At 45.7% G+C, this 12,124-nt stretch overlaps 1 protein-coding gene across 3 annotated transcripts in view; it reads left to right on the top strand.

Moving 5' to 3' along the window:
- The window catches only part of HSF2BP (heat shock transcription factor 2 binding protein), a 94,139-nt gene that overhangs the window by 24,025 nt on the left and 57,990 nt on the right, over window positions 1-12,124 (top strand). For all 3 annotated transcript variants that reach the window (XM_019432624.2, XM_019432625.2, XM_019432626.2), the window contains exons 5-7: window positions 2,928-3,077; window positions 5,399-5,531; window positions 8,297-8,414. In XM_019432624.2, the coding sequence (XP_019288169.1) occupies window positions 2,928-3,077; window positions 5,399-5,531; window positions 8,297-8,414 (401 nt within the window). The remainder of the gene's footprint in view (window positions 1-2,927; window positions 3,078-5,398; window positions 5,532-8,296; window positions 8,415-12,124) is intronic.

The following is a 12,124-nucleotide window of genomic DNA, read 5'->3' on the forward strand; positions in this document are numbered from 1 at the left end:
GTCATTGAAACATATTTGACCTACAATGTTACATGAGTTTCAGGTATACAATCTTTTGACTATTTTTAATCGGATTGTTTATTTTGTGTTGCAAGAGTTCTTTATATTTTCTACTCATAAGTCTTTTTTTTTCCTGTACAATTTAGAAATAATTTCTTTTAGTCTATGGCTTGCGTTTTTACTTTCTTAATGGTGTCTTTTGAAGAGTAAAAGTTTTAAATTTTGATGAAGTTAGATTTGCTATTTTTTAATGGATTATGACTTTGTTGTCATATCTAAGAAATATTTGCCTAACCCAAGGCCACAGAGGTTTTCTTCTAGAAATTTTACATTTAGGTCTGTGATTCATTTTGAGTTACTGTTATTTTTATTTCTTTGCATATGACCATCTCTCTAGTTGTTTTTGTGATCGTTTGTCAAAGAGACTACTTTTTCCATTGAATTGCCTTGACACTTGAGTTAAAATCAGTTGCCATAAATGTTAATGTTTCATTGATCTGTATGTCTGTACTTATGCCAGTACCACACTGGTTTGATTTCTGTAGCTTTCTAGTAAGTTTTTGTGTTTTGTTTTTGAAATCAGGCAGTGTTATTTCCTCCTTAACATTGTTTTTCTTTTTATAAGTTTTTTTTTTTTTTGCATTTCCATACGCATTGCAGAATCAGATTATGATTTTGTACAAACAAACCTGCTGAAATTTTGATAGGAATTGCATTGACTCTGTAGGTCAGTTTGGGTAGATTACCATTTTACCAGTATTGACTTTTCCAGCTCATGAACATGGTATATCTTTGCATTGATTTAGATCTTCTCTATTTTTTCTCAGTAATGCTTTACAGTTTTTACAGTTTTGTACAGGTCTTGAACTGCATTTTTTTTCTTTTTTCTGTTTCCCACTCTTCTCATTTTCTTTTTTGAATTTGTCATTTTGAAATTGGCCTTGAGGTGGGGTAGAGTAGCTTGAGCTGGCTGAACATCTTTTTTTTTTATTTAAGTTTTTATTTATTTTTGAGAGAGAGAGAGAGAGAGCGAGCATGCACAAGTGAGAGAGTGCACAAGTAGGGGAGGGACACAGAGAGAAAGGGACAGAGGATCTGAAGCAAGCTCTGCACAGACAGCAGAGAGCCCGATGTGGGTGAACCATGAGATCTGACCTGGACTGAAGGCAGATGCTTAACTGACTGAGCTACCCAGGCACCTCTTGAATTGCTTTTCTTAAGTTTATTCCTAAGTATTTTTTTTTATTTATTTATGATGTTACTGTGAATGGAATTGCTTTCATTGAGTTTCTTTTGATACAGTACTGTATGTGCGGCCCTGTGTTGGGGCATGTCTGCATGCAGCCACCAAATGTGACCGTAGTGAAGACCATCCTGTCCGGTCGTTCTCAGCAGCTACTGAGCGATCTTATTGAAGAACTGTCATAACCAGACTAATTGGGACGCAGACTGCTTCAACTGTGAGAGAGGCTAGAGTTGCTAAAGCATATGCCTGACGTAGGTTTGCACGCATTCCCACTACTTGAGTGGGTTCAGCTATAGACACCTGAAGAATGAGTCTAGGAGTCCAGACTCCTGTTAGGGTACAGCGAGCGTTTGTAATCACCTAAGGCAACATTAGCATGTGTCACAGGTTCAGTGACCATCCTTCTCCTAAAGTGAGTGCGAATATATGTGCTGATGTATATGAAACTCTGCATACTAAATATATCATCCCTAGTAGATGTGAATGGCCACCCTAGGCCAAATTATGAAGTCAACAAAGTTTGATTTGTGGCCCATTTCTTCCTTTTCTTTCCCCTTGATTTGTCCTGCATTCACCTCTCCAAAAGAAACCCCTAAAACATCTAAAATACTTTAACTTTGAGGGTTGTTGTTCTAATCATGCTTTGGTATAGATGTATTCAACCAGGTTTCTGTATTTCTTAAGTTGATTTCTTACCAAGTAAGGAAATGCTCTCACCTTTTGGGGGAACTGCAGGTAACACCAATAGTGCAACCAGCGGTGGTGGTTGGGAGGGTCAGGAAGCCCTTTCCTGCCCAAGAGCTACCTGAAGTGAACCTTTAGGACTGTTTGCGTGGTTAGAGGGACTATCAGGACGATAGCTCATTGCTAAGCGGCCCGGCCGAAACTTGCCAGCTCTGTTCTTCAGAAGCCGCCGGTGGCCTCCGTCTCGGTGTCCCACTGGTGCTCATCTTGCTGTACACGGCTTGCCTGGGAGGCCCTCCTTTGCACTTCTCCCTGCCTCTGTCACATCTGTCCCAGCTGGGCTTGGCTGTGCCAGGTGGTGTGTTCCCAGTGGGGTGAGCCATCTGGAGGTGACTGGCTCTTCTACTACAAATGTTGCTCTGCGGACTGCTGTGTTCGTGGTTACTTCATTGAGGTGTCCCAGGCGCCATTGATTCTGGGTGTGGCCACTGGGGGCCTGAGGCTCCTTATGTTTCATTTTACTTGAAGTTGAGTCTTGGCAGTATTTATGTTTTTTTTTTTTTAATTTAAATGTTCATTTATTTTTTTGAGAGAGAGTGGGAGTGGGAGATGGGCAGAGAGAGAGGGAGACACGGAATCCAAAGTAGGCTCCAGGCTCTGAGCTGTCAGCACAGAGCCTGACGCGGGGCTTGAACCCACGAACCGTGAGATCATGACCTGAGCGGAAGTCGGACACTTAACCGACTGAGCCACCCAGGTGCCCCTTGGCGGTATTTATAAACTCTAATACAGCAGTATGTTCTTTTTCCAGAGTGTTATTTTTCAATTTTTCCTCTAAAGTTAAAAAAAATATGGGTTGTAGCTAAGGACCAGTTTTCATTTGCCAACTGTTTCCTATAACTCCGTATGCATTGTTCTCAACCTTTGAATGAGAAACACAATAGAGATATCTCAAGGGTGAGTGGTATTTATTTTGCTGATTTTGCTTTGATTTTAGGAGAAACTCGCTCTCCGACAGCAGCTGCATGAAGCAAAGCAGCAACTCCTGCAACAGGCAGAGTATTGTACAGAGATGGGGGCGGCAGCCTGCACGCTTTTGTGGGGTGTCTCCAGCAGCGAGGACGTCGTCAAGGCCATCCTGGGAGGAGTAAGCATGGCCCCTCAGCTCCCTACGTATCGTGGATCTGGGTTTATGGGATACCGAGGGTACAGTGTGCCTGCTGAGGCACCTATGGGTGACATCCACGTCTTTTGTTCACGCATCAGGCGTCGGCACACCCGCTGTGCAGAGTCCAGCATAAGCTGCTCTAGGCGGTGTGTCAGGTCAGTGGGATAAGGTCCCTCATCTCCCACAGTCTGTATAGTGCTCTCGGAGACAGTGCCACTCCAGTATTGTTACTTGGCATCTATACGCGTTTGACAAGGTTTTTATTTTTTTATTTTTGTCTCAATGTTTGTTTATTTTTGAGAGAGAGAGAGTGTGTGAGCAGTGGAGGGGCAGAGAGAGACACACACAGAATCCAAAGCAGGCTCCAGGCTCCAGGCTCCGAGCCGTCAGCACGGGGCCTGACACGAGGCTTGAACTCATGAACTGTGAGATCACGACCTGAGTCGAAGTCGGACATTTAACCGACCGAGCCACCCAGGTGCCTTGCCTTTAACAAAGTTTAAAGTGCTTTTATATACGTTACGCCGTGGGTAACATAAGAATTAATTTGTTCAAAGTGGTATGTTTTTTTAACATACCTATGTTAATAGTACACACACACACACACACACACACACACACACACATCCCCCGAGAGACTTCCCAGAGGAAAAGAGATTTGAAGTGGGCTTTGATTAACTTGCATAGGTGGCAGTGGCAGAAAATGGGGAGGGTATCTCAGGAGGAGAGAGAAATAGCCTAATCAGAAGCCTGGGGTGAGAAGTCTGAGATTTGTTTTAGGGCCTGTGTGTGGGTCAGTTGACACACAGTGGAGGGGCAGCGTGGTAAAGTCGTGGTGAGATGAAGCCCCAGAAGTAGGGTGAGATTTTGGAAGCCCTCAAATGCCAGGTCATAGATTTTATCTGGTGGGTGGTAAGACTGGATTCCCTGAGGGTTTTGAGTAAAAGAGTGGTGGGGCAGGAGACTCTGGGAAGACTATCCTGACCGTGAGCGAGGGTAGATGGGAGGCGGGCTGTGGGCGTGGAGGTGGGCCAGGAATACCAGCCCAGAGGGCCCTGTGGTGGCTTGGGCAGCACCTGGTATGGGGAAGGGGCCAGGGTTGGCGGGGGGGGGGGGGGGGGGGGGAGGAGGGGGGTGGGGGGTTCGGTGCCTGAGGCAGGCGTGGTGCCAGAGGACCAGAGGGACCAAGGAGGCTGTGGCTGCCCTCGAGGAGAGTGGTGTGGTCGTGAACGGAAGTACAAGTCAGGGATGTCTGGCGGGAGACCTGCAATGAATTACTTATGACTTAGAGAAGTAAACACGTGTGACTTTAGGTGGAGAGATTGGTTGTATTTTCACATCTATTTATTTATTTATTTATTTATTTTTTTAAATTTTTTTTTTCAACGTTTTTTATTTATTTTTGGGACAGAGAGAGACAGAGCATGAACGGGGGAGGGGCAGAGAGAGAGGGAGACACAGAATCAGAAACAGGCTCCAGGCTCCGAGCCATCAGCCCAGAGCCTGATGCGGGGCTCAAACTCACGGACCGCGAGATCGTGACCTGGCTGAAGTCGGACGCTTAACCGACTGCGCCACCCAGGCGCCCCTGTATTTTCACATTTATTGAGATGTAACTTACGTACCATATAATTCACCCATTTGTGAGTGTACAATTCAGTGGTTTTAGCTCATTTCCAGAGTTGTGTGATCATCAGCACAGCCCAGTCTGAGAACACTTGTATCAGTCCACGAAGCAGCCTCGCGCCATCTGCAAGCACGTTGGCTTCTCAGCTATTCCTTAGAGCCCCAGCCCCCCCCCCCCCCCCCAGGAAATGCTTCAGAGGTTCTGCAAACTGGGAGATACTTTTGCCAAGTAACGCAGATTCATTAAACTGCCAGACAAGCCTGCTCACTGCCTTCATCTCTTGACAAGTTGAAGTTTCTGTTGCGATTGTATTTGAAAATCCATTCTCCAAAGGTTGCAACCTATGGTTTCATGCCTAGAACAAACACTGTATTTTTCTAGCTCTTCCTGGTGCGTGCTGGGTGAGCCCACTCTGATGCTTCCACTGCTGCACAAATTTGAGCTCTTCCCTCACATGGATTTTGTTTTACTTTCTGTCTGCGAGGGTAATTTTTCTACAGTTTTCCAAACGTCCTGTTTCTGGTCTTTTCAGTGGGAAGTTGTCATGAAGGAGCAGACTTCTAACCACTGCTTCCGATAATGAAAACAAGCTTTTCTTCTGCGCCCTTGCACTCTTGTATTTTGTACTGGCATTGGTGCAAAAGTGTGATACTTTTCATTTCCAAACTTTCAGGATAAAGCTTTGAAGTTTTTCAACATCACTGGTCAAACAGTGGAGAGTTTTGTGAAGTCACTGGACGGGGATGTCAAGGAGCTCGATTCTGATGAAAATCAGTTTGTGTTTGCTTTGGCTGGGATCGTAACAAGTAAGTAATTCTTTTTAGATGCAGTGAACTGTCAGAGGTGTGCCTGGAGTGGTGATTACAGCCAGGGGTGTGTGTGCAGGAGCATCTCCAGGAACTTTCCAGATGCCCTGTGGTCCTGACCCTGGAGGGTCTGATTCAGTGGGGCCGGGCCAGTACCAGTACCCAGGTGATTCTGATAAGCACCCACCGGTGAGGAAGGTGACGGATCCAGGAAACAAGATGAGTCTGTGTGTTCCGTTCAGTTCTGCGCATGGAAAGAAGTCAAAACAAAACTTTTAAGTTTAGCTACTTGTTATTTGGAGATCTGGTGATTTTGCTAATGTCCAGCTAAAGTAGAAGCCTTAAGCTAAGCGTAAGTGAGGCTCTTGCTGTTGTTTTGGTACGAAACCTAAGTTGCTTCCCAAAGATTATAGTTATTCTTATGATACAAATACATGATAAAACTATAAGGGATAAAGCCAAATGACTAAATAATGTAATAAGTCATATCTCAGTACAGCGGGAAGTGATACATACTGGTGAGTGTCACAGTTCTGAAGTCAGTGAAAGAGATGTGTTGCCATGACTGTTTTGTTCTTTACAATCTTCTCTGTTACGTTGCTCTGTCCTCTCTGCTGTATCCTATGCCACTCTTAGGGTAATTCTCTGCTATTAAAGAGAGAGGAAGTCTTATTTTCCTCATGACATCATCCTTCATCTACTGAAGTCCTAATGAGGCAGATCCTGTGTAGACATGCTCTTCGTGATTCCTGCCAAATCGGTGATACTTCTTTGAGGTGGATATTGAGACTCGGGTGGTGTCTGGGGTGGTCCTGACCGAGCCCAGCCCTTTTCCAGGACGGCACTGCGTGCTTCCAACATCGCACCTTGGGGTGGAGGGGGCTCGCGTTGCTCTTTTAAAGCTGTTTTAAAGTCTCTTTTTAAACCAAAGGCGTTTGCCGACTTGATTGGGTTCTCTGCTGTTTTCAGGGGACCCAGAGGTCTGTGATGAATATGATTTGTCATTCTGTTGGGTTGTGAGAACTGCCTGAATTACTGCTTAGTGTGTGGGCTGGGGCAGTTGGCCAGCAGGTAAAGCAGCCTGTTGCCCAACTTACAAACTCAACTTGGCTTTGTTTTTTCCTGCCTGGAGTTGCTTACCTGGGAACTCACAAAGAGAAAGCGTGCCTTCTACTTCGCTTACACGTTGGTCGAAAGCTTCAAAGATAGTAATAAAAGATAAATCAGTTCAAAATGGGCCAAAGTCTTGAATAAACATTTCTCCAAAGTAAACATACAAATGGCCAATAAACACATGAAGGGATGTTCAACATCATTAGCCATCAGGGAAGTGCAAATCAAAACCACAATGAGAGGGGCACCTGGGTGGCTCAGTCGGTTAAGCTTCCAACACTTGATTTTAGCTCAGGTCACAAACTCTCGGTTCATGGGTTCAAGCCCCACGTCAGGCTCTGTGCTGACAGCATGGAGCCTGCTTAGGATTCTCTCTCTCCTCTCTGCCCCTCCTCTGCTCTCTCTCTCAAAATAAATAAACTTTTAAATGTTTATATATATTGGGACGCCTGGGTGGTTCAGTCGGTTGAGCATCCGACTTCAGCTCAGGTCATGACTTATGGTTTGTGAGTTCGAGCCCCATGTCGGGCTCTGTGATGACAGCTCAGAGCCTGGAGCCTGTTTCAGATTCTGTGTCTCCCTCTCTCTCTGCCCCTCCCCCACTTGTGCTCTGTCTCTCTCTGTCTCTAAAAAATAAAATAATGTAAAAAAAAAACTTTAAAATATATATATTTAAAGATTATTTTTTATTATTAAAATTATATGATTATTATGGTAACAGAAATATCTATAAATATCTAAAAAATGTTGTTAATGTTTATTTATTTTGAGTAAGAGAGAGAGAGAGAGAGAGAGACGGAGTGTGAGCTGGGGAGGGGCACAGAGAGAGGGAGACACAATCTGAAGCAGGCTCCAGGCTCTGAGCTGCCAGCACAGAGCCCCACACGGGGCCTGAACTCACAAAGTGTGAGATCGTGACCTGAGCCGAAGTCGGACGCTTACCCGACTGAGCCACCTATCCGCCTGCCCCTCTACAAATAATTTTAAAGGAAAATAAACTGAGAAAAAAATGGGTACATTTTAGCAGTTTTCTGCAAAAACTACAATAGAGCAACCCTTTTTGGTGTAGTCTTAGAGCTGACTCCCGAGCGTTCCCGGACAGATGGACTAATCCTGGAGCCATTTGTAGGCATTTACTCACGTTTATTTACCTTGTAGTTTGCTCTGTAGTTACTGGTAAGTCAGTGAAGTACAGGCTCGGCGTTTGCTCTCACGATACCGGACACGTGGTCTGGGACTTTATTTACCAGTGAATTTGCTGTGTTTCGTTGGGTGCTGTTGCCCACCGAGGTGTGTTTTCTGCTCTGTAGCTTTTTCTTCAGTGGTACCTTAGCGATGTCCTGTTCTCCATCGCTTGTACCAAAGCACCTGAAACTTCAGGTCTTCAAACAAGGACAGTCGCTTCTCTTGCTTCGGGCCTGGAGGGTGAGGTGCCACTCTGCGCTGTGCGGGGCCTCAGCTGAGGCGGCTCCGCTTGCCTCCGGAGGCTGGGACAGCTGGGGGCTCACCCGGTGTCTTTCTCTTTCTCTCTGCAGGTGGTCCCAGGGCTTCCCTGTGTGCTCTCTGGTCTCTGCATCCCATCTTGGGCAGACTTTTCCGGACTCTGAAGTAACAGCGATTTTGATGCTTTTTTTTTTATCTTTCTGTTGCAGATGTTGCTGCCATAGCATGTGGTCGAGAATTCTTGGTTAATTCAAGTCGGGTGCTGTTGGACACCTTTCTGCAGCTTCTGGGAGACTTGAAGCCAGGACAGTGCACGAAACTCAAAGTGTATGGTGGATGATGTTAAAAAGCTCATGTTTATTTACCTATTACTTAGAATTTGCCGATGGGGCTTCTTTTTCAAGTAAACACAGTTACTTTGGCAATAATTCTAAAAAAATAGAAGAAACACGTTGCCCGGAGAATTAAGGGATGCACTCTTTGTTCAGTACTATTTTAGAAAAATAATAAACAAAAGGAGTGTTCTCGTTCTCACCTTAGAGCAATCGGTGAGTCCCAAATGCTATCATGTGACACTTTAAGGTCATCTTAATTACCTCAAAGTGAACTTAAATAGGAGATTGTTACAGCAGTGTCCTACCTCCAGGTGCCAAAATCTGCCTTTGTTTTCTACTGGGTAACAAACTTCGTGGCTCAAACGGCACCTGCTTCACAGTCCTGCGGGTCAGGAGTCCGAGAGAGCTCACCTGGGCTCTCTGAGCGGGGCCTCACATGGCCAAAGCCGAGGTGTCGTCCAGGCCGGGCTCTTTTCCGGAGGCTCCAGAGGGCCCACCTGGGGCACGTTCAGGATGCTGGCGAATCCAGCTCCCTGCACTTATAGGACTCAGGTCCTCGTTTCCTCACTGACTGGCCTGTGGGGCTGTCTCAGCTTCCTGGGCTGACGGAGTTTCTGATCCTGTGAGGCACCCGTCTTCAGGGTCCGGTGGCTCACTGAGTCCTTAACCTGGAAGCTCTCAGACTTCCTCTTCCGCTGCCAGCCAGAGAAGATGCTGTACGTGGATGGGCTCGGGGGTGTAGCTTAGGCATAACTGGATAAACTCCCTTTTGATAAGCCAGAGGCACCCGATTAGTAACCTCAGGTAGGTGTGCCGAGACTCTCCGCCGTGTAACTGAACGTGACCGGGGTGTTATGTGTTCAGCCTGGGGGTCAGGGCAGGAGGTCTTGGGCCATTTTAGGGTTCTGCCTCCTACACTGTTCATTCTGAGCGGTGGCTTTCCTCCTTGGAACATTTCGTTGTCTCTGTCATCTTGGCGTGGTGTCTCTTGGTTATCTTTTCCCATGTGAGTTGGGATTTTTCCTATTTTTTTGTGTGCTGAGTAATTTTGGGTTGTACTGTGGATATTTGAATATTATATTTTGAGACCCTTGGTCTTTTTTAAACTGTGGAAAATGTGGATGTTTTTGTTGGAGCAGACAGCCTGGTTGGGTCCAAGGGACAGGTTCTCACCTGCCTCCTCTGTATTGTGTTTTCAGCGCCCTTTGCAGTTTCAGAAAGCCTTCGCAGGACAGCTGGGTCTGCCCCTCCCGTGTACCACCCGCGTCAGCCTAAAACCCTGGTGATCGCTGGCAATTTAGTTCTCAGGCTGGGGTACGCTCTTTCTGATTAGATTCACACATGCCTAGCTTGGCGTGAGGCCGGGGCTTACGAACCACCTTGCGGGGTCGCTCGCCTGAGCTCTTGAACTCTCCGCGGTGTGCTTGGTACTTGTTGGTTACCCAGGGCTCCCCTTCCAGCCCTTCGCCTGGAGTGCCGGCGTTCCGCGTGCCCTGCGTCCTGTGCTTCTGCAGCTGTGCCCGGCAGCAGGGGTTCAGAGGGTCACAGTTCCTTCCGGCGGTGAGGAAGATTTCCTGCCCACACAGTGGGAGTTATTGGGAGGCCCCGCTGCCGGCAGAGCCCCTTCCTACTGCTCGAGCCCGACAAGAGGTCTTCCGGTGCGCGTTCCTACGCGAGTCACTGCCACGCCTGGGCTTGGGAGCTGAGTGGTGAACTCGCTGCGTGTTTGGTGGTTCTTCTAACTCTGGACTTGTGCCCGTTCTGTCTGCTGCTGTTTCCTTTTCAGGGGCTTCACATCGCTGCTCCGTGTATTCTGTTCAGAATTCATAGCTGCATTCAGTGGAACCAAGAGGGTGGGGCATGTTCACCCCCATCTTATCTGGAACCAGATTCTTGAGTCTGCTCCAGTATTTTATACTAACAAATACATGTCCGCGAGTGATACATATAATACAACATAACATATAACTTGTATAGTTTTGTGCATATTTTTGCGAGTTGTCTGTGCCCGTAGTTAATTCCTTTGAAATATCTTGCACCAAAAAGATGTAACATTTGGATTATCTTATCCCAGATTGATGGATATTAGGTTATTTTCAGGTTTTACTCTGCAAATGTAATAGTGTAGTGAACATCTTTGGCAAATATCTCCTTGCTAACCTGTGTGAGGCTTTCTTTCTCTAGGAGTTTTCCCAAAAATGCAATGTTTGAGAAGTAAGACGTGCACATTTTTAGTTTGATAAGACGCTGCCACATGGGTCACCAAAGTACACACTTCCACCCACAGGGCATCAGAGTTCTGTGTCTCCCACACCTTCCTCAGCACTTCACTGTTTATTATTTTCTAATCAAGGATATTTGTATTATCTACATCCGTCTGCCTGTCTTTAGGTGTATATTACTGGTAAGGTTGAACCTCTTTTCACTTTTTCGTAACATTGTTTTTCCTGGGAATTACCTGTTCATGTCTCTTGTCTGTTTTCTGTTGGGTTGTATTTTTCATAACGACTTGCTGTTTTTTTGTGTTCTGGATACTACACCGTTGTCTCTCGTGCCTCTGTGGTCCGTACAAGGTCAGTGTTTGGGGGCCAGTTAGCCCCCTCCTGCACTTCTGAGGCAAGGCTTTGTACAGGGTCTGTGTGTCTTCTAGTCTCTCTGGTTCCAGTACGTGAAGCTCTGGGCCTTTGCATGTTAGGCAGCCCCTGTCCTGCACTGGGAGATGGGCAGACTTGTGTTCAGAGATGTTTGCTTGACTGCTTGGCAGTTTTTCACCTGACAGAGAGCAAAGCCTGGAGCAAAAGTAGGTAGACTGTTCGCCTCAGACCTGCTTGGGATCTCAGCCTGCACCAGCCTCTTGTGGGTCTCCTCACGTTATCATTTTTGGCTGTCTTCTGATTTGCGTGCCATTTGTTCATGCTTTTCTTCACTGCTAACTCGTGACCTTGAGGACCTTTTTTGTACTGTAAGTAAACTTTTCTTTTTGGCCTCTCCTTGTCTTGACTGTAACTTGCCTCTATCCTGGAAAGTTTGCTTTCCTTTCTGCTTCTGTGGCTAAAGGCTACTCATTTTCAGCAGCTTGGGTGCCTTAGACCCAGAGAAGGGGATTTTTTTTAAAAGATTTAAATCTTTTAGAGCAGTTTTAGTTTCACAGCAAAATTTACTGGAAAATACAGAGATTTTCCATATACTGTGTCCCAACACATACATAGCCTTTTCCACTATCAGTATCATTCACGAGAATGTTTTTTTTGTTTTTGTTTTTGTTTTTGTTTTTGCCAGCAGTGAACCTGCACTGACACAACATAGTCACCCAAAGACCATAATTTACCTAAGTTTACTCTTAGTGTTGCACATTCCGTGGATTGGGGCTAATGTATTATGGCATATGTTCATTAACAGTATACAGAGTATTTTCACTGCCCTAGAAATCTTCTGTGTTCTACCTGTTCATTTCTTACCTGCCCCAGCCCCTGACAGTTCTTGATCTATGTATTGTCTCCATGGTTTTGTCTTTTCCACAGTGTCATACAGTTGAAAGCCTTCTCAGACTGGCTTCTTTTACTTAGTAATAATCTTTTAAGGTTCTTTCATATCTTTTCATGGCTTTGAGTTTTTTGAGAGTTCTTTGTATATTTTGGATAATATTCTTCTATCAGCTGTGTCATTTGCAAGTATTTTCTCTCAGTCTGTGGCTTGTCTTCT

This window comes from Panthera pardus, unplaced genomic scaffold, assembly GCF_024362965.1.
Source record: "Panthera pardus isolate Hobbes unplaced genomic scaffold, ASM2436296v1 HiC_scaffold_16, whole genome shotgun sequence".
Taxonomy (NCBI): Eukaryota; Metazoa; Chordata; class Mammalia; order Carnivora; family Felidae; genus Panthera; species Panthera pardus.